Below are 22,190 nucleotides of genomic sequence, written 5' to 3' on the forward strand. Positions count from 1 at the left end.
ACCATAAAGGTTAAATTTACTTTGGAAAATTCATATTCAAAGATGCAACTGACAAACTTCTATGCTACAAATATTACTCAGGTAATTCATATGCACTTCTGATAAATATTTAAAGAACACAACTCAGTTAAGGATGAGGATTTATGACAAACACACCACCTCCAGCATTAACACACAAATGAGGTTTGTGCTCCCCATTCTGCTGCTGTGCTGTGCCATGAAGCATCTGTAAATGTGGTATTAAGGTACTAAAAAGTCATCAAAGTTGTTTGTGACACTGTGAAGTGGAAGTGAAATCAAGTACCTGAGTCACACAAACCGAGGATGGACTCGTTAAAACCCAGTCTTTTAAAAATTGCAATAAAGTCTTGTCAGCTGACTTCATAAACCTCCACTTGAAACACACAGAAAATAGCTTTATTGCTTTAAAAGTAGAAAAAATATAGTTCTGAAAAGAAACTGCCTTAAAGAACTAGTGTGTGCAAAGGCTGCAGGAAAACAGCTTGGTCATTATTCACAGTAAACTCATAACTTGTAGGTTTTAAGTCTCACAACTTGGAAATATTTTGACAAAATTAAAAACACCTCCTCTTGTATGTGCAGTGAAAGAATGAACCAAGAAAAACACCATCTACCTGCATCTGCTAGCCATAAACTCGAGATAAACAGTGTTACTTCATCCTCTCCCAGCTGCTGCAGCCTCATGCTGCCACACTAATTAGAGGTCTGTCACTTCTTCCATTACAAACATCCTCTGAAAGCATTTGTAACAACCTTGTAAAAAAAGATTTATCTGTGAATTTTAAGAATTCCACTGCTTTCTCCACCTTTAAATCAAAAAAAAGCCTTCCTCAAGTAGCCCAGCTGACTGCAGTGACACCGTTACAAGCTATAACAAAAATGCACAACCACCCCAGACTTGTTTGCTCAAAATGAATTCTGCATTATGCTCAGACACTCAGCAGTCACTAGCACGTCCTAAAAGATCTGCCAGATGCCATATTTTACCCTATTAGCCTCTGAGGTGCAAATCCCCCTGCTCTGCAGTGGACGCCCAGAGCTGTCAGGCACAATTTAATCAGAGTCTTCCTCTCCTCACCTCCCCTGGATCAGGGCTGTGTTTGCTGATGATGCCATGGCCCACAGTACTACCTTTAAAAGCACCCCAGGCCCTCCAAGTTAGAACACACCACATCAATCACATGAAAGAAATGATCAATATCCTCCCCCCAAAAGGAACTGGCAACTGTTAATCCAAACTCTGTTAGGATGATTTCAATATTAAGCAGCCTGGACCCATTTGCTGTGCTTACATTTTGTACACGACACTTCCTGAGTTAAAACTGAGAGAAAAGCTAAATTTAAATGTCATCTTGAGGGTGGAAAAACATAATATTGCCTTACTCTAATTCAATGCTTCTTTTAGTAGAAAAAAATCCTTCTCTTTTTAAATTCCCCATAGCATCTTGGGCATTGGCTATTTGCATTACTTGTCTTTCCACAGTTAAAGGGAAGTGCTGAACAGCTGCTTAAACCTCCTCTCCCTTAAAAAACACACCTGTTGCACTGGCAAGCAATCCACCAAGTAATCAAGCTGAACAATTTTTAGAAAAGCTTTAAAAATACTTGCATGGTATAAAACTTTTTTTAAATACTGGCAAGGCACAGATTATTTGTCACAGAGGTCACAGAGCAGTTCCTAAGCTAACAACTGTGTTAGTGTAGTGGAATAAGCAGAATTCTCTATCAAATTTACCAAGGGAATACCCACAAGTGAAAGAATATTCATTTTATATGAAGAATCAATATGCAACAAAACCACTGACACTACAATGACCACAAAATTAAGGTAAGCAGAAATATTGCCTGAAGGGGAAAGCTTTGCTCAAATGATTAAACAAATGAACCCTGTTGCACCAAAGATAATAAATAATAATTGCAAAGCATATTTATATACATCTTCAGAATCAATCCCATGGTGTTTTACAGTTTAAGAGCAGATTAGATAGGTCAGCATGATGTTGGAGATCAATATAATAATAATATGTTGAAGTATAAGCAACCATACCAAATTCTATTTGAAAGTGTGAAATTGGTCCAAAAGTGATGAGTCCATAATCACAATATTCACAAGAAAAACAGCCCTCAGGCCCCAAGTTCACAAGCTATTTAGATCTATGTGAAATCACTCTGCACTTATATTAAAATTAAGTCAGCAGGGCTCAAAATGAAGATATTTATTTTTCAGTTTTCTTTATCTCTGTTTGCATCTGAAGTTTCCAGTTTAAATCATGGAACAAAATGCACCTTAGATTTTTCAGCTAAAAACCATCTCCAATATAACCTTTGCTTTGTGAGATGAAGATCACCAAATGAAATTAAGTCACTTTACAGTATTTTTTGGCCTTGCTCCAGGACAATGTGGCAAAGAAACATTTGTCACAATCACCTCCAATTGGGAAAGAACAGGAAAAGATCCTGTTAATGACACAGCAGTACCTGGCACAGGGGACTCTGTAGAGCCATCACTGCTCATGGCAGGAGCCACAGACCTGGGGTACAGCTCTGCATAAAACAGGAGTGAGATGCACTGAGTTCTCTGCACAGGGGAATTCACAGCCTAAAAAGGGAGTTATTTAGTTCCACCTCCTTTGACACAGTGCACCCACTTGCATTATCTTGCTTGCTGGGGTTTTTTTGGTTGGTTGGATGGACTGGGGGGGTTGGATGAGCATGGCATGCCTGCAAGAGCTCTTTTCATGCCATTATCCTCAGCATATTCACTTCTTGCTTTCATGGGCCTTTTTAGCTAGCTTTTACTGACTTGATTTAATATTCATAATCACCTTGAAAAGGCCATCTGCAATTTAATCACTCACTACCAATTACTTTCTTTAATAGCTCTGACAGTATCACTCACAGATACCTGATAAATCCACAAGGATGGCTGAAGGCAGCACAGGCTTTGCAGTTACTTTCCCAGCATTTGCAGAAGGTACAACACTGCTGGCTTTTTAAGCCTCCACCAAGTCTTTACTAAGTCAGGTTTATGAGCAGATCAAAATGCAGCCACACGGAGTGAAAAAGCAAAATTTTCTTTTTATCCCTCCTTAGTGAGGAAGAAATGAGCAGGCAATAAAAAAGAACCACCAGACACAACTACTCTGCTTTTCCTTCTTTATCCACCACATTTTCCACTGCAGTGTTTCCCCTACAAACAAACAGCAGAAGCTACTTCATCCTCAGTTTGTAGAGATATTTAACAGCAAACACAGTTGGACAAAATTTAGTAACAATTTTGCACAAATAGGGCCTTGGAGACCAGGACATTGTGTGCATTTTCCTGATTGCTGTGCTCCATCTTTATCACAGAAAGCTTGCAGTCCTTTAAAGACATGCTATTTAACAATGATGTTCTCCAGTATTAGAGGAGCTGTAACTTTGTTCACACATTCCATTGCTAGAATGATTTATCCACCCTCAAAAATAATCCATAATCCCAAAGCCTGGCTTTTTAAGGGCTTAAAAGTGTAGACAAAAGTCTGCCCATGAAAAGAAAACAGTGTTTCCATCACTTTATAGCAAAGTCTGTAGGGAAAAAACATCAAAATTTGGATTGCTCCAATGTCTAAACCACTCCCCAGCTGCACACAACAATGTGTGAAACTGGGCAGGACAAAACCAAAGGATAACAAACATCCTGGCTGGGCAATTTACAGCTCCCAGGGTACAGCCAAGGGGACAGGAAATCAATGCAGCTTTTACATACATCAGGTGAAGCAACCCAGGTTATGGCCAGGTCTGAGTTTCCCTTCCTATTACAAATGGGGGAAGGAAGGACCAATTATTCTAAATTACTTTAAAATTCATAGCAAGTCCTTACTAAAATCTAAAAAGAATATTTATAGCTGTATGGGTGACCTTGAATACTGCCTGTACTGACTCCAGTGCTTGGGTTGCAGTTATAATCACTATTTTTCCATTTTTTTCCATAGCCAGGCTGTTGTCTGCACTCCCACAATTACTTGGACAAATCACGTCTCTCTGGCAGAAGGATGAGACAGACATCCAAGGCTTTTCCATTCTTATTCAATTTTCCTGTTTTATGATGTATATTGAGATGAAATTAAAAACATCTTTAATATGAAGAGCTTCAAAAATGATAACCCCTCAAGCAACCATATGTCTGTGAAAGCTGCAGATGAAAATTAGCTTTTGTGAAGACGCTGGGAGGGCAGCTCTGCCACGCAGACCTTTGGCACGTGCAGAGATCTTTAGGATATATTTAGGCTTTTCAGTAACTCAGTGCAGAACATACTCCACTAAACATCTGTTTAACCATATTTACAATTCCTTATCTCTATTGTTTAGAAGAGATTTCAAGTTTGCCTAACTCAACAGTTTAAAGAATGCTATCAAATAGTTCCTAAAGTATTTCTTTTCCAAATTGAAGAGCCCCTCTATAACTAAAAAAACCCTACATGTTGCAGATTTATCTGGTTCATAAGAAATAAAATGCTTGTCACTGTTTAACTAAGCAAGAGCTTGGCATCTCTGCACTCTCACTCACAGATCAGCCAGGACAACTTTTCTCATAGCAGACCAGGAAAAAGCTCTCACAACCATAGATCAGAGAATCATTGATTATCCTGAGTTGAAAGAGATCCACAAGGATCATCAAAGCCCAAATCTTGGATGTTTTTCTTTAAATGAGGTTGTTTGTTTTTCCTTAAAATAGCATATTTCAGCTCAAGCTCGCTTCAGTAAGTTACAGGTTTTTAGTTTCTTAGTAAAAAGCACCTTCAAAAGGGTTGGCCAACTTAAAATAAATGAAAATTATACTTTAAATACACCTCACTGTGTAAAGATGGGAATCAAAGCAAAATACTTCAAGTCAGCTCCTTGGAAAGCTCCAGGAGTTTGGCAGAGCAGAAGGAGACTTACAAGAAACCAGGAGTTAATGTTCAAAAGGGGTAAATTGATACACCAGTCTCCAGTAGCTGTTCCTCCTAAAGCTTCAGCATTATGATCCTTACAGGAACTGGAATGCAAAGCCCTCTCCAAATGCCTACAAATCACTGAGCTTCTGGCTGCTCTGGGAGTTTTTAGGCAGTGCAGCTGGATCTGGGGTGTTCAGGATAAAAAGATAAATAGTTCCAGGGAAAAGATTGTTTGCCAGACTGACAGGCCCAGGAAGCTGCTAACACTGAATGTTGTTTGACTTAAATCTGCTCCATTTTATGATTTCTATTACTGTATTATATTATTCATCTAGATACTCGTTTTTATGGCCTTATCAGTAGGTATTAAAAAGCTTTTGCAAGATCCCACAGTAGTGCTTAAACTTACAAGCATGGACAGGAGCTACTACTCTCATGCCAACAATTAGAACTAATCATGAGCACAAAGTACTTACATGAGAGTGAGAAAATTAGTTCACTTATCACTGCCCTGAAATGAAAAAGAGAAACTAAATAGAAATATGTTCATGATAGAACATGGTTAAATTGGAATTGGATTATACTATCAATTTTACCATTTCTGCCCATGAAAGATGGTTCAATCTCGAGTAACCAACATCATCTTTTTATGTCTGATCAAAACAATGTTTATTTTAACAGCTCCCTTTCATGTTATTTCACTCTGAAGTATTAGTACAAGATTGATTGAAGAAAAACACGGATCAAAAAATGATACTTTCTTTGTAAATTCTACAGTATTATTTAAAACCACTGTAGGTGGACCAATGAGATTGAAAAGTCTGTTGAACCAGCAATACTTTTCTGTCTAGAAAAGTTTCCTGGCATTTCTCTTCTGCTGATCTTCCAACAAATCATCGCAGTTTGTTCAAGATGGCATTTTCCTGGATGGCATGTATAATTGATGGGTGTCACATTTTATAAAATGATTGCAAGGTAAATTCAATTTTCCTTTTTCCTTGTTTGTGTCCTCTAAGAATCCCTTATCTCCACATATCAATTACCAAGCAGTGACAGAGATAGGATACAAATCACTCCGATGAATGTAATAGCAAAAGTGATTAGAGATAGGGAGAGATTAATTGCATGTGTCAGATATAAATAAAGGGTTTAGGAGACAACCCAGGATTTGGAGCCTGCGTTTGTGTGTACATTCCAGATCTCTCTCAGACACAGTAACCCTTCTAACCTCATAAACAGACAAGTGTAACAAGAAGCCATGTTAAAATAATAAGTTTGATTATAGAAACCTCAGCATTTGCTGTTTCTTCAGAGCAACATGCATAATGTATGTGCATCTGCTGAGGGAACAGACTCAGCTCGGCTGCAGTTCTGTGGTTTCACCAGCCAGTGAGGAGTCCCCATAACAACAGGGCTGTTCTGTTGCACTTGGGAGAAAAGGAAATAACTATTCTTCCCATAAACCATGCATTTAAAGCTTCATTAGATTTGTTGATGCAATATGATGAAAATTAAGTGCCAGATATTTGAATAGGTTTTATGCTGATTTAGGCTGTTTCAGCTCTCTTTAATAGGAAAACTGAAATAATCTTACAGAAAGTTCAGTTTATCATCTTTCCATGACAAAAACTACCAGCAGAGGAGATCCTGCTTGCCTGGGGCAGAGGCTGCAGCAGATGCATCATGAATGGCACTAAGTTTTATCAAAAATAGTCCAGAGGAAGATGAAACTGGAGACCAACCAATATTTCTGCTATTTATCAGGAAAAGAACTGATAGCATATTTGGAAAAACTAAGAAAAAAAAGCTTGAGCTGCCACAGAGGTTTCTTGGCTCACCTTTATTATTCCTGCAGTTTAGCAATCTATCATTTTAACCACAGCTTTTCTTCTCTATCTCTGCAGTTAAAAGTGAGCAAAGTTTTCCTTTAAGGAGAAGAAAGGTAGAGAATTATGGAAGAGATCTGGCTGAGGCTTTACAAAAACCTAACAATGAAATTTGGAGTCCAAGAAGGCTGATAAATCCTGAACATCATCTGTTACTTCTTTGTAATGCATATAAAATCAGTCTACACTGCAGTACAGTGTCACTTTTTGCAGTAGATAATAGGGTAAAGCACTGAGAATATCAGCCTCCACTGAAATTGCCAGCTCTGGATAAAGCTTAAACTAACATTTGTTCCAATATATCAAATGCAAATCTTTAACACTAACTCAATTTAGTCCTTTTTCTTAACAGCTATTATTGTGATTAAAATGTGTTTGACTTAAACACATAACCATGCATTTGAGATGTGTGTAAATTGCTCTCTATTCTCAAAGTAAGGCAAAAGATCCCCATTTAAAATGTGTGTCCTTGAATATAGAGCAACAATAGAAGAAAAAGCACTTTGACAGTATTTGACCGAGGGTATTAGAGATGGCTTTTACACAGAATGTGTCCTTAGGGTTGAGTGTTAGACCCCAAACACTTCCACAGACCCCTTCAAATTGACATTTCGGATAACTGAGGCTTGTTTAGTGTCAATCAGATGTTCAGTGTCACTCAAAGCCAAAGCCTCACATTTACTCTTGGAACCCCACCATGATATCCTTCCTGGAAATCCTGCTGGACAAAGAGAGCAAAACCTTTGAGGAAATGGGGAAGAAATGTGATCCTTTCAAAGAGCCGCTTAAAACCAGTTCTCAGAGGGCTGAGCTCTGCTCTGTTGGGCTTCCCCAGTATTTGGGAAATCAGGTGCAGCCATGGCACAGAACTGCAATTTCATCTCATCTCATATTCCTTCTTTTTCCCCGACCAAAATAACACCAAAAGGTAAAAAGCATCATAGAACCACTGAATTCACCTCCACAGCACTGACCCAGAGAGGCTAAAAGAAGTCAATTCTCTTGGCATGAACTAGAACCAGTCTGACAAGTCTATAGAGCTTGTGTGAATTTGACATCAAAATAGAAATATCTGTTCCCTGGGTGTGCCAGCCCATTCCTTTTTTCCTTTTCCCTGCCTACACCTGAAAGCTGGGACTGGCTATGAAAAATTCATGCCTTTTGTGCTTCAAACATAGCCATGAAGGATCCTCAGCATCTGCTGACTTGAACGAACCCTGATGGTTAATATGGAAAATCATGTTAGTGAAATGCTCTCTTCCAGGGAGGAAAATGTCTGCTCAGAATCTTCTGAAACCTTATCTTCTTACCACACCTGACAGAAGGATGTCAAGAGGAACAGCCTCTCAAGCACAGCGACAGGTAACGGGGCACTTCACCCCCCCCCCCCCCGCTTTCTTTCCTGACAACATAAAGAATATTTCATTCTTACAGACACTAAAAGTGACCTAAATGTCCTGTGCAATCAGAAGAGCCTTCCTTTATAGGAGAAAACCAAACAAACAAGAGCTTTGAGGTAAATTCAGTCCCTGTGAGCCTGAAATGGGACTTCTGCCTTCTGTAAAGTTTATGTCTTGATCTATTAAGTTGAAGAACAAAACAGGCACCAAGCAGAGAAAAACAGGGTCTATTTAGCCTCATGTCAATGTCTGCCATAACAGAATAAAATTCTTCTGGTTGCAAGTGGAATTTGGGCAGGACAACATCACACCCTCATACTTTAAATTAATTGCAATGCAACCAAGCCAGGAGTTTAATTTTCAGTCCCCAACTTTTTTCTGTCCCTACTACTTGTTTTTTAAGCATTGCCAGTGCCCAAGGGAAAAATTTATCTTCGTTAAATGATAATTGGCTTTATTATCTTTGACTCTTCAGAAATGCTGGCTGGCAAGGTTTTAAAAATTTTCATCAATCTTGTTTTCTGTTTTCACAAAGCCTGCATCAGAAAATGACATCAGGCTGCAGAACACTCTGTATCTCTTGGTGTTACCAACAGGTCCGGGGACTATCTAATTTACTAATAAATCTATTGGAGCGACATGCATCTCAATATTTCACAGTTTAACAAGGAGGTGCAGGAGCAGGGCCCAGAATTGCAGTTCCGGACGATTAGCGCCGCGAAACCAATTGAAGCAGGACCATCTAAACTGTCACAACAGCTTACACACACCCACCTCCTGCAAGCCAGCATTTAAATCATTTACTGAGGCCCACATTTTTCATAAAATGCTTCAGCTGGACTCAGAAAATGCCAAGCACTGTGTTAAAAGTTTCCAGGATTAGGCCAGTGGTGCTGACACAAAGCGTTGTGCTGAAGTCAATAATGGAAATATCTCACCAGGGCTTTGCCAACTTCTTCCCAAGCGGCTCCAGAACCTGGCCATGGTGTCACATCATAAAGTGGAAGGACATGGACTGAGTGCCCTGCAGGGAATAGCTCAGCCAGCTCCTCACAGCAATAAAAAGCTCCCCATTAATCTTTCTCTTTCCCCCCCTTCTAATAAACCCACTTAAACTCTTGACTTGCATACTAAAATCCCTCATGGTTTCATTAAGAAGCTCTAAATGGCCCTGCTCCCCTTTACCCTCAAAAAAAAAACTCCATGCAAAAGTAGCTCAGCCAACAGCAAAGCACCATGCACTAACTTCTTTTGTTTGTTTGGGTATTTCTGGGGGTTTTTGGTTTGTGAGGTTTTTTTTATCATTACTTTTGAGGTTTCTTTGTTTGGTTGGATTTTATTTGTTTGTCTTTTAAGTTCCATACTACAACCAGAAGAATGGTGATGCAAATGCAGAGATATTTAGCTGTTACAGTGAGAATGGCCCTCAAGGAAGTGAAGGTTTTGTGATGGCCTTACTTGAATAAACACTTCAATCTTTAGCTGCCCTGCCAACACTTGTAAGATCAAAGAATGTCACTTTATGCCCTGACAAGTCACAATCCTTAGGAACAGACCTGACCATCTGTGCTGCAGAGTATGTCTGGCTGTGGGAGAATAGGCATATGAAAGAAAAAGCCTAAAGAATTAAGGATCTATTTACAATGCCATCATCAAATCCTATTGCTCAATAGATGGAAACTGGAATAAAAACATTTAGGATTTTCCAAGTGTTGTTATTGAAGGGCAGTATTTACATCCCAAAATCTTGTACCAGCCCAGAGACAGATTAATTCTCACATCCCTCCAATCAAGTTAGGGAGTTCCAGCAATGGAGTTAATACTGAAACCCTCCCAAGCAGCAATAGTGAATTCTCTACAAGGACTAAGAGTAATTTGAGTTAAAACCCAAAGCCAGTGTTGTTACTATTTCCACTGCCAAACTCTTGACTTTCAGACTTTCCGATTTTCCAAGCCAAAATTTTGTGTTATTTACATGAAAGCTCTGACATATGGTTTAAAAAGAGAGAGAAAAGAAATGGCAAGATTTTCATTAGTGTAGTACACAGTTCAACTCATTTTTAGACATTTTAAATTTAGGTCTAATTTATGACACCTCACACTAATTTCAGATGTGACGTTATTCCCAATATGCTGCCTGTTGGACATAATTTTTATTTCCCCAGAGCCTGTCACCTCAGAGATGATCTAATTCTCCTGAAATCAGTGCAAATGAGTCCACTTGAAAGAAACATCCATGGTTTTCAAGCAGAGCTGGGTAGACCTCACTCTGTGTCACATTCAGACACATGGGTTTAGGACAAGCATGTGGAACACGGGTGTTCAGCCAAGCTGGGGACTCAGCTGTGAAGGAAAAACACTGCTCAATATTTGGATCCTCTCACTGAGTGACCAGATCTACTGGGAAATAAATCTTTAGTGCCTTTGCACCAGGGCTGTGTAAGGACTGGGCGATGGGGACGGGGCAGGTACCTGAAACACCCAAATGTCCCGAAAATCTGAGAGCTCCCCTAAGCCCTGGCACTCTGGGGCTGCCTTCATTTCCCACGTGTGGCCAACCTCAGAACATGGAGAAAAGCAAATCTAAGCACAGCCACAGCAACCCTGAGAAGCCTGCAGGCTTTCTCTGGGAGCTGTTTCCCAGCTTCCCCGCGTGTTTGCAGTCAGGGGCGATGGGTGGGTGTGTGAGACTTCACAGTGTTGGACTCAGTGAGCTGCAGTTTAGACTGACAAGAAACAACATGTCTTTACTATAAATACTCAGAGCCCCACTGGAGAATTCAATGTGATTGGGGCTTTTAGACTGCTTTTGAAACATGCTCAACATCCACTAATCTTTTTATACCATGTGTATCAAATACAGTTATTAATTGAAGGGCAGTTCAGTGTATTTTCCAGGTGATGCTCAAGCTCCATTTACCTTCAGCCACAATTCAACAGAGACTTTAATCTGCAGTATAAGGCCCTGTAACTTATCCTCTGCTCAGCTCAGAGCCAGACCTTTCTCCTGCTGTCATTCTTGTACTTTGGAGCAGAACAGGACAGCTTACAGCTTTCTCAGCTGTTAGAATGATTCTGCAAATATGCTTTTCTTACAGGCTGAAGCAAATCTGACACTGGTCTCCTTCAAGGAATAATGAGCTGTGCATATCTAACACTGTTCTCAGAGAATGGCTGCCCTGGGAATTATCTATGGGGTTTTTCCTCCTGCCCTCAATAATGGTGGCAGTGTGTGTGCTGAGTCATGCAGCAAGGTTGTACTCAATAATTAATATATAATCTACTTGCACAGAGATTGGCTATTCCGCTTTACTTGGGGTTTATTGGACTTTGATTAAACTGTTTTTAAATTTTATACATGTCCTAATGAAAAGTTACAAGTGTCATCACTCCTAACATCCCATAAGATTCAAATAGTGACAAGTCAGTGCAGCATCTTCCTCATCTATTACCTTTAACAATCTGTTTCCAACCTCTTGCTTGAATTCTTTATTACTCTTCCAAAATATGTCATTTTTCTGCAACCATTTTCTGCATATTGCTTCAGGACTGTATTTTTGCCTGATTATTTTCTGTTACCAGACCAAAAATGTTTATTCATTTCTATGTAATGTATCACATAAGTTTCCTCCCCAGATCAAAGTTCAGAACAACCACATTAATCCAATTTTCTTTACAGACTCCAATGCCTTACAGCCAGTGCCTTCCTCCAGCACACACACATACAGCCTTAATAACCCTGGATATCAAGGTGTCAATTTGAAAACCTCATTGGCTGACATTAATTCTAAAAGCAAATTCATTTCTGCCTTTCCATCTTGTCTCATCCTTCATTTCCTTTTATCCATTTTATCATCTTTCCTATTTGCCACATTCCAGGCAGACTTTGCATTCATGGTATCAAGCCTGTGAGCATTTTGGAGTGTTTTCTTTTCCATATGCCCATATTACCTTCTGCTTTGCATAGCACTTGTTATGCATGCATGATCACAGACTATTTCTAGCATTAATTAAGACATGAAATTAAAGTGGAAAGTATGCTATTGGTCACATAATACAAACAACACAAATTTGCTTTAAAAATGAAATTACTAAAGTGTTAGCAAACCTCTTCATACTGTCAGAAATAATAATGTTTACAATCTACGTGCCACAGAACAGCCAGAATTCACAAGTGGGTTTGGAATGTTATTTCCACTTCACAAAGATACACATGAAACCCCTGAGCAGTTAATTTAGTTGAGATACTTGTCTGGAAGAAGACAGAGGTTGGTGCCTCCTGCTGCCTGTCAAGCCATGCAGCTGCAGCCCACAGTGACCCCAGCCCACGACCAGGGCTCCCCATGATTGTCCAAGAACAGCTTTCCTTGAAATCCAGTCAGGAATTTTAGCAGAAAAATGACATTTTCTTAGCAAATGAATGTTTCACAGGACCATGTTTCGGATGAACTTCTGACAGACACAAGCACTGTTCCAAAAGCAATTTCCCAGATTTCCTGTCCAGAAATCCAGACTCCCAAGATCTGCTATTGTAAGGAAATGAGCCAAGGATTGGTCAAAATCTCATGGTACCCAAGATCAGGAGATCTGGGTATGTCATTGATCCAGAGCTGAGTCCTGCATCTTCTAGAAGCCCAAGTTATAGGGGCTGCCACTGTCATCAGTGATTTCCTCCATCACCTCTTCCCTGTCTCTACAAGCAAAACAAGGAACCTCCCCATTCCCACAACACTAACCCTCCCTCTTCTCACTGCTACATAAATAATGCCTTTATCAAGTGCCTCATCCAAGGATTCAATCCATTTCACACGTTTAGAATATTAATTTTTCATGCAAACAGGTTAACTGGATGTTTTACAAGACCTTGCATGTGCACATTTCTGCTGAACATGCACCTTGGCACACTCAGTGTGCAGCCATCCCCCTGACCCCAGTGCTCTGCTGCAGAACCCAATCATGGAATATCTCTGGAGTGGTGGTGTTAATACAACCCATGTAATGTAAAATAATAAGTAATAACAATGAAATGCATGTTCCCTGGGACTCTGTGATAACTCCAGGTAAAAATAATGCCATAAACTGGGAATAGATTCATAAATAAATTTGCACTCAGAAGGATGACTTGTTTACTTAGGCACAATGGAAAACAACACATTATAAACATCTGCATTAAAAAGAAATTATAACCACAACTTCACAATAAACCAGTGAGGGATATCATCATGTACCTGCCTTACACAAAGCAAACCACCAGACAAAAGGCTCTGAGGGTGATTTGTGGAGGGCATCTCCTCTCTTAGGTCCCTCTCTGGCACAAGGAGTTCAGTGTGCTCCAAACCAAGCAGGGAACACTGACCTCCTTTAAAGGTCCAATCCTTTATTAGAGAGGCTCTTTTTATTCATTGGCCTTTGTGAGTCCTGCTCAGCCCCAGCGTGCCACACATGCCCCACACTTTGGGTACTCACGTGTCACACTGAGATGAATGAAGGGACTGGTCTTGTTCTCCCCGTTCTTCTCGTTGACTGCCTGGACATAGTAACGTCCTGCATCCATCAGTGACACCCCCAGGATCACCAGCTGGTTCTCCAGAGTGATGGCTCTGTTTAAGGAAGAGAAAGATCACACTGAAATCTTATCCACACAGCACCTGAGACCTCACAGCCTAATATGATATTCACTGGTTATATAAATCAAGAAGTTGCAGAATGAAAACCAGCCCCACTGGAAACACACAGGAAATAAAGAGCTCAGATGCCTCTAGGCCTTTTCTCTATTTAGATCATGTAAGATGCTTATGGTGACACACAGAAAAAGCTTCAATGTGTGAAACAGGGGCAGTTTAAATGGCAGTAAGAAGTTATGCAAGAATCAACAAATGACACTGGTGACTGCCAGGCTGCATCTTTGCAGGGTCACAACAATCCTGGCAATCATCAGGATGCTGCAAAGCCTGATTTACTGAAAACCTTCTCAACAAGTGAAAGGCAGCCTATTAAAGAGTGACACTCCAGGAATAACACACAGTTCACTGAAAAAAGAAAGTAAAAAATCAAAGACAGCAGAATGTCCAAAGGTAAACTTTCTGCATTTATGGCACCACTGGTTATCCCCTCATCACAGACCAGACCATGGGCTGTCACAGATGATCTGTGTGGACAGGGAGGGCTTTCCTTTCACCCACAGCAGGTAGGACGGCACTCTCCTGAAGGAGTCAATAAATGTCATTGTCTAACACAAGTCTGTTCCTAGAGCTGCTGCATAACAAAGGTTTCAGTGGATTCCCTCACAGGCAGCTTTACACACTTGGCTACTCCACTTTTCACATGGATTAGATGGCCTTTTCATGACTATAAAGGACTAACCTAGAGGAAACACGTAAATATTCAAGGGTTTGAGGAACAGGACACAGGAAGCTCAAAAAAACAGGAAGATAAAAGAAAATGTAAATTTCCAGGGAAAGCCTGTGGAGCCAGGAGCTCATCTACTGCAGTCTGGGACAGGCACAGGCTTGGAAAGCAGAGTGCAAGGCTGGGAGGCAGAAACTCCCTCCACTTCTAATACTTGATGAGAAGCCACGCTGAGTTCAGCTGTGCTATTAGATATAGCACTGAGCATGAAGTGAAACAACTTATAAAATTATTATACTGGAAGAAATAAAGTCACACATCAATAGGCTCAAAAAGAATCAGCACTGACTCAAAGCATTTGTGCACTAATCAGTCAATAATAAACACCCCTGCATTCCATCCTCCTGCTTTGCCATGGGGTGGTTACCCTTAGTAATAAACAGCTATTTTGCTCTGAAAAAAACCCCAAGTAACAGTGGAAATCACACATTGCTAGTGCAGCAAACTGGTTTTTATACATAGGGAGAACATAAGAAATTACAGAGAGAACATGACTGTGTTCAAAGCCAGGCACTTAATTCATAAACACTTCAATTTCCTTATGTGGATACAAAGAAGCCTGAAGTTCTGTAAAGCTATCATGGAATCAGAGAACTATTTAGGTTGGAAAAGATCTTTAGGATCATGGAGTCCAGCCCTGCCAAGGGCACCACTGAACCCATCCCCAGGTGCCACATCCACGCAGCTTTTAAATCCCACCAGGGATGGGGACTCCCCCACTGCCCTGGGCAGCTGGGCCAGTGCTTGAGAATCCTTTTGGTGAATAAATTTTCCTTTATTTCCAACCTAAATCTTTCTTGGTGCAAATTTAGGCTGTTTCTTCTTGTCCTGTCAGGGAGTTGCACAGCAAGAAGGTTCCCCCTGAGCCTCCTTTTCTCCAGGCTGAGCCCCACCAGCTCCCTCAGACTTCTGCTCCAGACAATAATTACAAAAAACTGCTGAAAAATGAAGCTAAATGTTCAGCTCTGAAATCAGTCATCACACACATCACCTAAAGATCCTGTTTATAACATCTTCCTTGGCAACTTTTATGGTAAAAACTACTAAAAGAAAAAAATCACAGTACTTTTTTTTTAATTCAATGACACTGTATTATTTAATTGATTTAGAAAATCAATCAAAGAAATTGTGATAGATTTACAGAGTGAGGATATAAAATACAATTAATAGGACATTTGAAAGAGCAAATAAAGATAAAATTCCAGTGCAGTGCTAATAATTGAATATTACAAGACAATTACACTCACACTCATTTCTACTTTAATTCTAAAGAAAGCAGTATTCGAAAGATTCTTTGAAAATACTGAAATATATTTCAGGCTGCTTTGATTCCAGGTAAAACTGCACCCAAAGTTTTAAAGGTGATCCTTGAATACTGCTGAGATGGACACAGTTACTATCTGCATTAAATTGGCTGAAAGTTTTGACACTTAACCCATTAAAAGCTCATTCTGTAATAATCAAGAGAAAAGGAAAAGAAAATGTGTTTATGCAGAAATTGTTTAAAATGAAGTGGGCCTTTTTAATTTCAATACACAAATTTTTACTGGAGTGTGAGCAAAACATAACATTTGTGAGTGAAAAATAAGTAAATTTTAGAAAAATCTACATAAGCATAAAAGTTTGATATTAATTTGTATAGGAAAAAAGAGTTAGAAGATAATGCAACTCCTGAAGCAACTCTTTGGGGTCATCAATTACATGGTCAAAGTTAAATTAAAACTCCACGAATGAGTTATTGATATCTTAATAGTTCTGTGAAAAATGGAATGTCCTGAGTTCATTAAGGGAAGGCAGGTACAGAGCCAGGAGCCTCCCAGGCTGCAGTCTGGCAGTTTTATTTACATCACACATGAGCCCTGTGCATCAGCAAAATCAATTAGTCACATTTTAAGGACTCATTAATTCCAATGTTTCTAAAGCACCCAAAGCGCCAGGCCCCAGCCCTTACCAGGGCTGCAGCCACTTTCTGCACAACAGCTGCACAGAGCATCCAAAAATTGGCTTAACATGTTTTCTTGGGTTTATTGTTTGTTTTCATTGTCTGATATAACTTTTAAATTCTGACAGCACCACTGTGATGTTCCAAGGAAAATCGGATTCCTGGGTGCTCAGTTTAGCAGCACATTTGATGAAGATGACTGCAGCAGATGGAGTGGACCTGTCAGTAATTCATACCCAGTGCAGAACTCATGAAAAATATAAATATTGCTTTTTTAAAGCAGTATCAAACTTAAGTCTATCTAACATTTTTGAGACAGGAGCAAGCAGCAAGCAAACTAAGCAGACTGATCCTCTGGGATTTCTTAAGCTAGGAAAGGAGCATTTTAAAGCACACTTTTTAATAGAAGAATTTTTAGGATTTCTCTGGAGCCCAGCAGGAGGCTGCAGGGAACACAGCAGGCAGGGCTGGCAGTGGGAGGCAGTTGGGATGGTGGATCCAAGGTTGTCATGTCCAAAAACCTCTCAGTGGCACCTTCACAGAAGGAGCCAGAGGCTGAACCAGGCTGATATCAAAGCAAAGGCAAGGAGGCCTTTGAGATAACAAACTGTGTTTAGGGAATGCTGTTTAATCAAAAGTTATGGACTGAGGGGATGGCAAGAGGCAGCAGTGATGGACACAAATCATTGTACAGCCCATGATTCTAAACACCAGAACACAGAACAGCACCTTCTGAGGTTTCCTCACTCCCACTCTCTGCAGTCAGAACTGAGCATGTGGATACCTGGTGTAAAGTAAAGCATCCGCCCATGGCACAGGGAATTGATGATCTTTATGGTCCCTTCCAACCCAAACCACTCTATGACTCTGTGCACTCTGGAATTTTTAACTGCACCTTTTCAAGTTGTCCAAATACTATAAACTCTGCTGCAAATAATCTCTAAGCTTGATCTAAAGCTTATGGGAATTCTTTGGTTAAGATCAATGGGACATGAATGAGACTTTTACAAGTAAAGATATTTTTTAAAGGGGATGCCATTCTTATGGCCTTCAAGAGAAAGGTTTTGGAGTTAATGCTGCAAATGAACCCTTCAGTATCCCAAATAGGTGGATTTAGATTAATTATGTTTTTTATGGGAAAATCTACTCTACAAGTGGATAATTCCCCAAAGTTAGATATTTGTTATGTTATTAGTCTACCAGATTACACAAAAAGTAGATAATACTGGGTTATAAAAACATAAAATGAAAATCAGAGTAACCTGATTAGGCTCTCTCTCAGAAGGCACCATCTGCTTCTGAGCCAGTGTGCAATATTTTAGTACAAAGGCCTTCATAAAGCCTCTTTTCCAATATTACCTCCAGCTAACACGATTATTAATCCCTCTATACCAGATATTTTTTACCAGAGAGCCTCTGCTCCCCTTTCAAAAAACTTCTGTCCACACTGCACAGCAAGGCCCAATCTCCCTGTGCCCCAGACACCATGGAATACCAGTGATGCTGCCAGAAAAGGGAGAGATTATGGAGTAATAACAAAATAATTACTGCAAGACTTCTCCCATGGGCTTCCCCTCTTGGAAGAGCAGGGATCTGCTGCAGTTGCACACACAGCTGTTCCAGGGGATCTCTGTGCATGCACAGCTTAACCCAACTTCACCACCCTCATGGCTCCTGGTGCTGAGAGAGAATTATTAATTAAAATTATTTAAATACACATCTCTCACAAACAGCCTGTGTTTCTCAGGACTCAATCACCGAGAAAAATATTTGTGTTTGTGCTACAGAGCAGCATCTCCACAGGGATAGAGCACCAAGAGCTGTGACTGCATGGCAGTTTCCTGGGATATTATTCAGCAACATGCACATTGTTACTGCAAATCAGCCATCTATTAATAAAAATTTCATACTTCCACAGACAGTGGATATTAAGTAAAACCACACTGAATTCAGAATCAGGGCAGTTCATCTGCTGCTTTTCTAGCTATGTCACGGCACAACACGTGTTTCTGGGAAGTGACTGGGATTTCTACTCATGGAAACATCCCAAGGTTACACAAGAATAACCAAGACAGTCCTAATGACCAGGCAGAGGCCAAACACTACCCTGAAATGAAGAACAACCAGCTATTGATGGGTTTAGCAGATGTATTTCCAGGAGGAATGGAGATAACAGCAGAGTTTCCACATTTTAGAATTGATTTCCCTGTTCTCTGGTTTTGGGGCTTGCAGGGTCTTGGTTTAACAAGGCTGTAGACAACACTCCCTGTGCTTCATGAACACCTTACACTAAATCTGGTCTGTGTAAAGCAGCTGGAAGGCTGGAAAGGAAGTGGATGGAAAACTGCACTTGACAAATCATCAGTGATCCAGGACCTGACTGGAAAGTGAGAGCAGGTACAAACCCACAGGGTCTGTCTTTGGCCTGGCTTAATATTTTCATTGGTGTTTGTTGACTGAATATAGATTTCACTTACTAAATCTGCTAATAAAGTCCCAAAGACTCTGAAAGACAGAATCAGAATTACAAATGCAGGAGATCTGCTCAAGCCTCTGCACTGACTGAGAGGTTTGCAGTTCAGTGAACAAGCTCAAAACCTTGTATTTGAGAAAGAATAAGTGACTGAGCAACAGGCAAACCTGGGGGGTGCAAACAGCAGTATCACTGGGAAATCTGAGAAATAACCCTGTTTTCTCACCCAGCACGGCCTCCACGCAGCCCTGGCTGTTAGATTTAAATGTGGATAAGTCAGGAAGAATTCAAACAGCACCAAAACACTATCACAACAATCCACTCCCCTCGTCTCCCATCCATCTGACCTGAAGAATCACGCAGAGAATGTGATGTGCAAGAGAACACACAAAAAAAAAAAAACAAAAAAAAAAAAAAAACAAAAACAAAACCAAAACACAAAACCAAAACAAAAAAAAAGCCAAAACAAAAAAAAAAAAACCAAAAAACAAAACAAAAAAATCCCAAACCAAACAAAAAACAAAACAAAAAAAAAACCAAAACAAAAAACCAAAAAAACCCCAAAAAAACCAAAACAAAAAAAAAAAAAAACCAGAAAAAAACAAAACAAAAAAACAAAAAAAAACCAAAAAACGAAACAAAAACAAAATAAAAAAAAAAAAAAAAAAAAAAAAAAAAAAAAAAGAAAAAACAAAACAAAAACCAAACCAAAAAAAAACCAAACCAAAAAAACAAACCAAATAAAACCAAACCCAAAAAAACCAAACCCAAAAAAACAAAAACAAAAAAAAAAAAAAAAGCAAAACAAAAAAGCAAAACAAAAAAAACCAACCAACCAACCAAACAAAAACCAAACCAAAACAAAAACCAAAAAAAACCAAAAAAGCAAAACAAAAAAACCAACCAAACAAAAACCAAACCAAAACAAAAAACAAAAACAAAACAAAAAAGAACAAAACAAAAAAGAAAAAAAAAAAAAACAAAAGAAAAAACTAAAAAAACAAAAAAAAACCACAAAAAAACCCAAAACAATAAACAAAACAAAAAAAAAAAAAAAACAACCAAAAAACACCAAACAAAAAAAAAACCCCAAACAAAAAAACACCAAACAAAAAAACCCACCTTTATTCATCATAATCATCTTCATATATGTACAAGACTGGTACAAGAAAGTGTCTCAGATTTAAGCAGAAGCACCAAATATTGAGCCTTGGTATAAAAATCTTAGCAGCTCGCCCTCAGAAATCTTGTTTTTGGTCTTTGGAGATAGAAGCTCCCAGAAAAGATGTTCAGTTGATTATCCCAAATGTATATTTTTAAATCATGCCCATATCAAGCAATTACTTGCCTAGAGATTAAAAACCCCACAAAACCAAACCCAAGACAATCACTATATAATTGATCACGAGAGAGATGCTTACAGGGACAGACAATGCTGCCAATGCAGAGGCAAAGAATTACAGCAACAAACTCAGGAATAATTCCTAAGTGCACTTTTTATGTTTAAACAGGTTTTTTTTTCTCACCAGGTTTTCAGCAGCTTCAATTCTTACTTAATACAGCTTAATTATTAACACACAATTTTGCTTCTTTGGTTTTTTTGGTTTGCTTGCTTTTTTTCTTTTAATTATTATTACATTTTAAGCAGCAAGAGTTAGTGCAGCTGATATAAGGACTTGAATGTGCTTAAATCCCAGCTGCTGGGTGTTATCTTGCTGAACCACACTGAGGTGTGGCTGGATGTGCTATGCCAGCAGCAGCTAATAGAAAAAAACAGACTTTCAAGACAAAATACACATCTCGGTCAATAACAGAAAGCAAAGACCCAGAATAAAGTAAGACAATTTTCTCCAGCCTCCTCTTCTTATAAAACTCTTACAGCATTCATGATATTTGTAAGTAGGGTGTCTATTTTTCTTCCCTGTTTTATAATCAACACTTTGAACTCCACTTGTGCCATCACCAGCTGTTGCCATGGACGTTGCTGGCAACCACAGGCAGGAAGAATAGGGGATTTTTTTTCTTTTAATACAAATGGGTTATTTAAACAAAACATTGCAGTTAAAAAGTACCATAGGTTGTTGATTTACACAGCTGGCTGACTTCACTGACAGCAAGCACAAAGACTATTTGTAATAATTTGGGATTTTATAGTTCAATTTTCAGAGACAGACATGAATATTGCTTCACTTTATGATAGTTCTCCTGAATTGATTATTTAAGGTGCTGTGGGATTTTTTTTAAACACTGATTTGTTCCCCTTTCCTTCACTGTGGAAGGAAAACTTGTGTTATTAAATTATATCTTCATTTCTGATAAAACATGTCAGCATAATGGTATGTGCTCTAGTGCTTTGTGGGGAAGAGTAGAAGGGTTTCCTGTTGAATATTGTATATTCATACCATTACTTCACTGAGACACATTTGTTTTTATTCAGAGTACACAAGCCATGGCTGTGAACTGCACTAACTATAAAACAAATTAGCAGCAGCATGGCCCTGTCACAGGGCAATGCCCTGAAGGGATAATTGATCATGCAACAATGACAAAGGAAACTTCAACCTCTTAACAGCATATTTAACACATGTATTTAGATGTGCCACAACTGTGCCTACTTAAATGCTCCCAACTTTCCTTTATTAATGTTCCTGACTCTGCCCCAGCATCATTTCTGCCTTTTTAATTCCTGATTTCACACATATCTCCTTCAGAACCATCTCCATTTTCACACAGGTGTAGCTGAGAATAAGATTTGGCACAGCTAGGTTTGGGAACATGTAGTCTTATGGACTCAGAAATTTGTATCACAGCAGCTGAAATAGCCACACCATTTGGAAATAAAATATCAAGTCTTGGGCTGCTCAGTGTATTTGCTCAGGTTTCTCAGATGAAAAACTCCTTTAGCAGCAAAACATATGCACATGAGTATATTTAAAACTGATTTCCAGAGTACACAGAGCAGGGACAGCAATCCTCTGTCTGGAACCAGCAAACCTCATGGCAGCTCATTTTCATCACTGAAGATGAAACTCACAGGTGGAAGACCTCAAGAGGCCAGTACCTGCAGTGGCTACTTCTTATTGTATGAACCAAAGGCTTTGGTTTCCTTTTAATGCCAGAAAAATGTAACTCCAGCTTAAA

General features: G+C 39.3%; 1 protein-coding gene across 1 annotated transcript in view; it reads right to left on the reverse strand.

Moving 5' to 3' along the window:
• Positions 1-22,190, reverse strand: part of SDK1 (sidekick cell adhesion molecule 1) — a 389,058-nt gene that overhangs the window by 196,117 nt on the left and 170,751 nt on the right. The window contains exon 5 of the mRNA XM_030958488.1: positions 13,693-13,826. Coding sequence (XP_030814348.1) covers positions 13,693-13,826 — 134 coding nt within the window. The remainder of the gene's footprint in view (positions 1-13,692; positions 13,827-22,190) is intronic.

The sequence above is a fragment of the Camarhynchus parvulus genome, chromosome 14, assembly GCF_901933205.1.
Source record: "Camarhynchus parvulus chromosome 14, STF_HiC, whole genome shotgun sequence".
Taxonomy (NCBI): domain Eukaryota; kingdom Metazoa; phylum Chordata; class Aves; order Passeriformes; family Thraupidae; genus Camarhynchus; species Camarhynchus parvulus.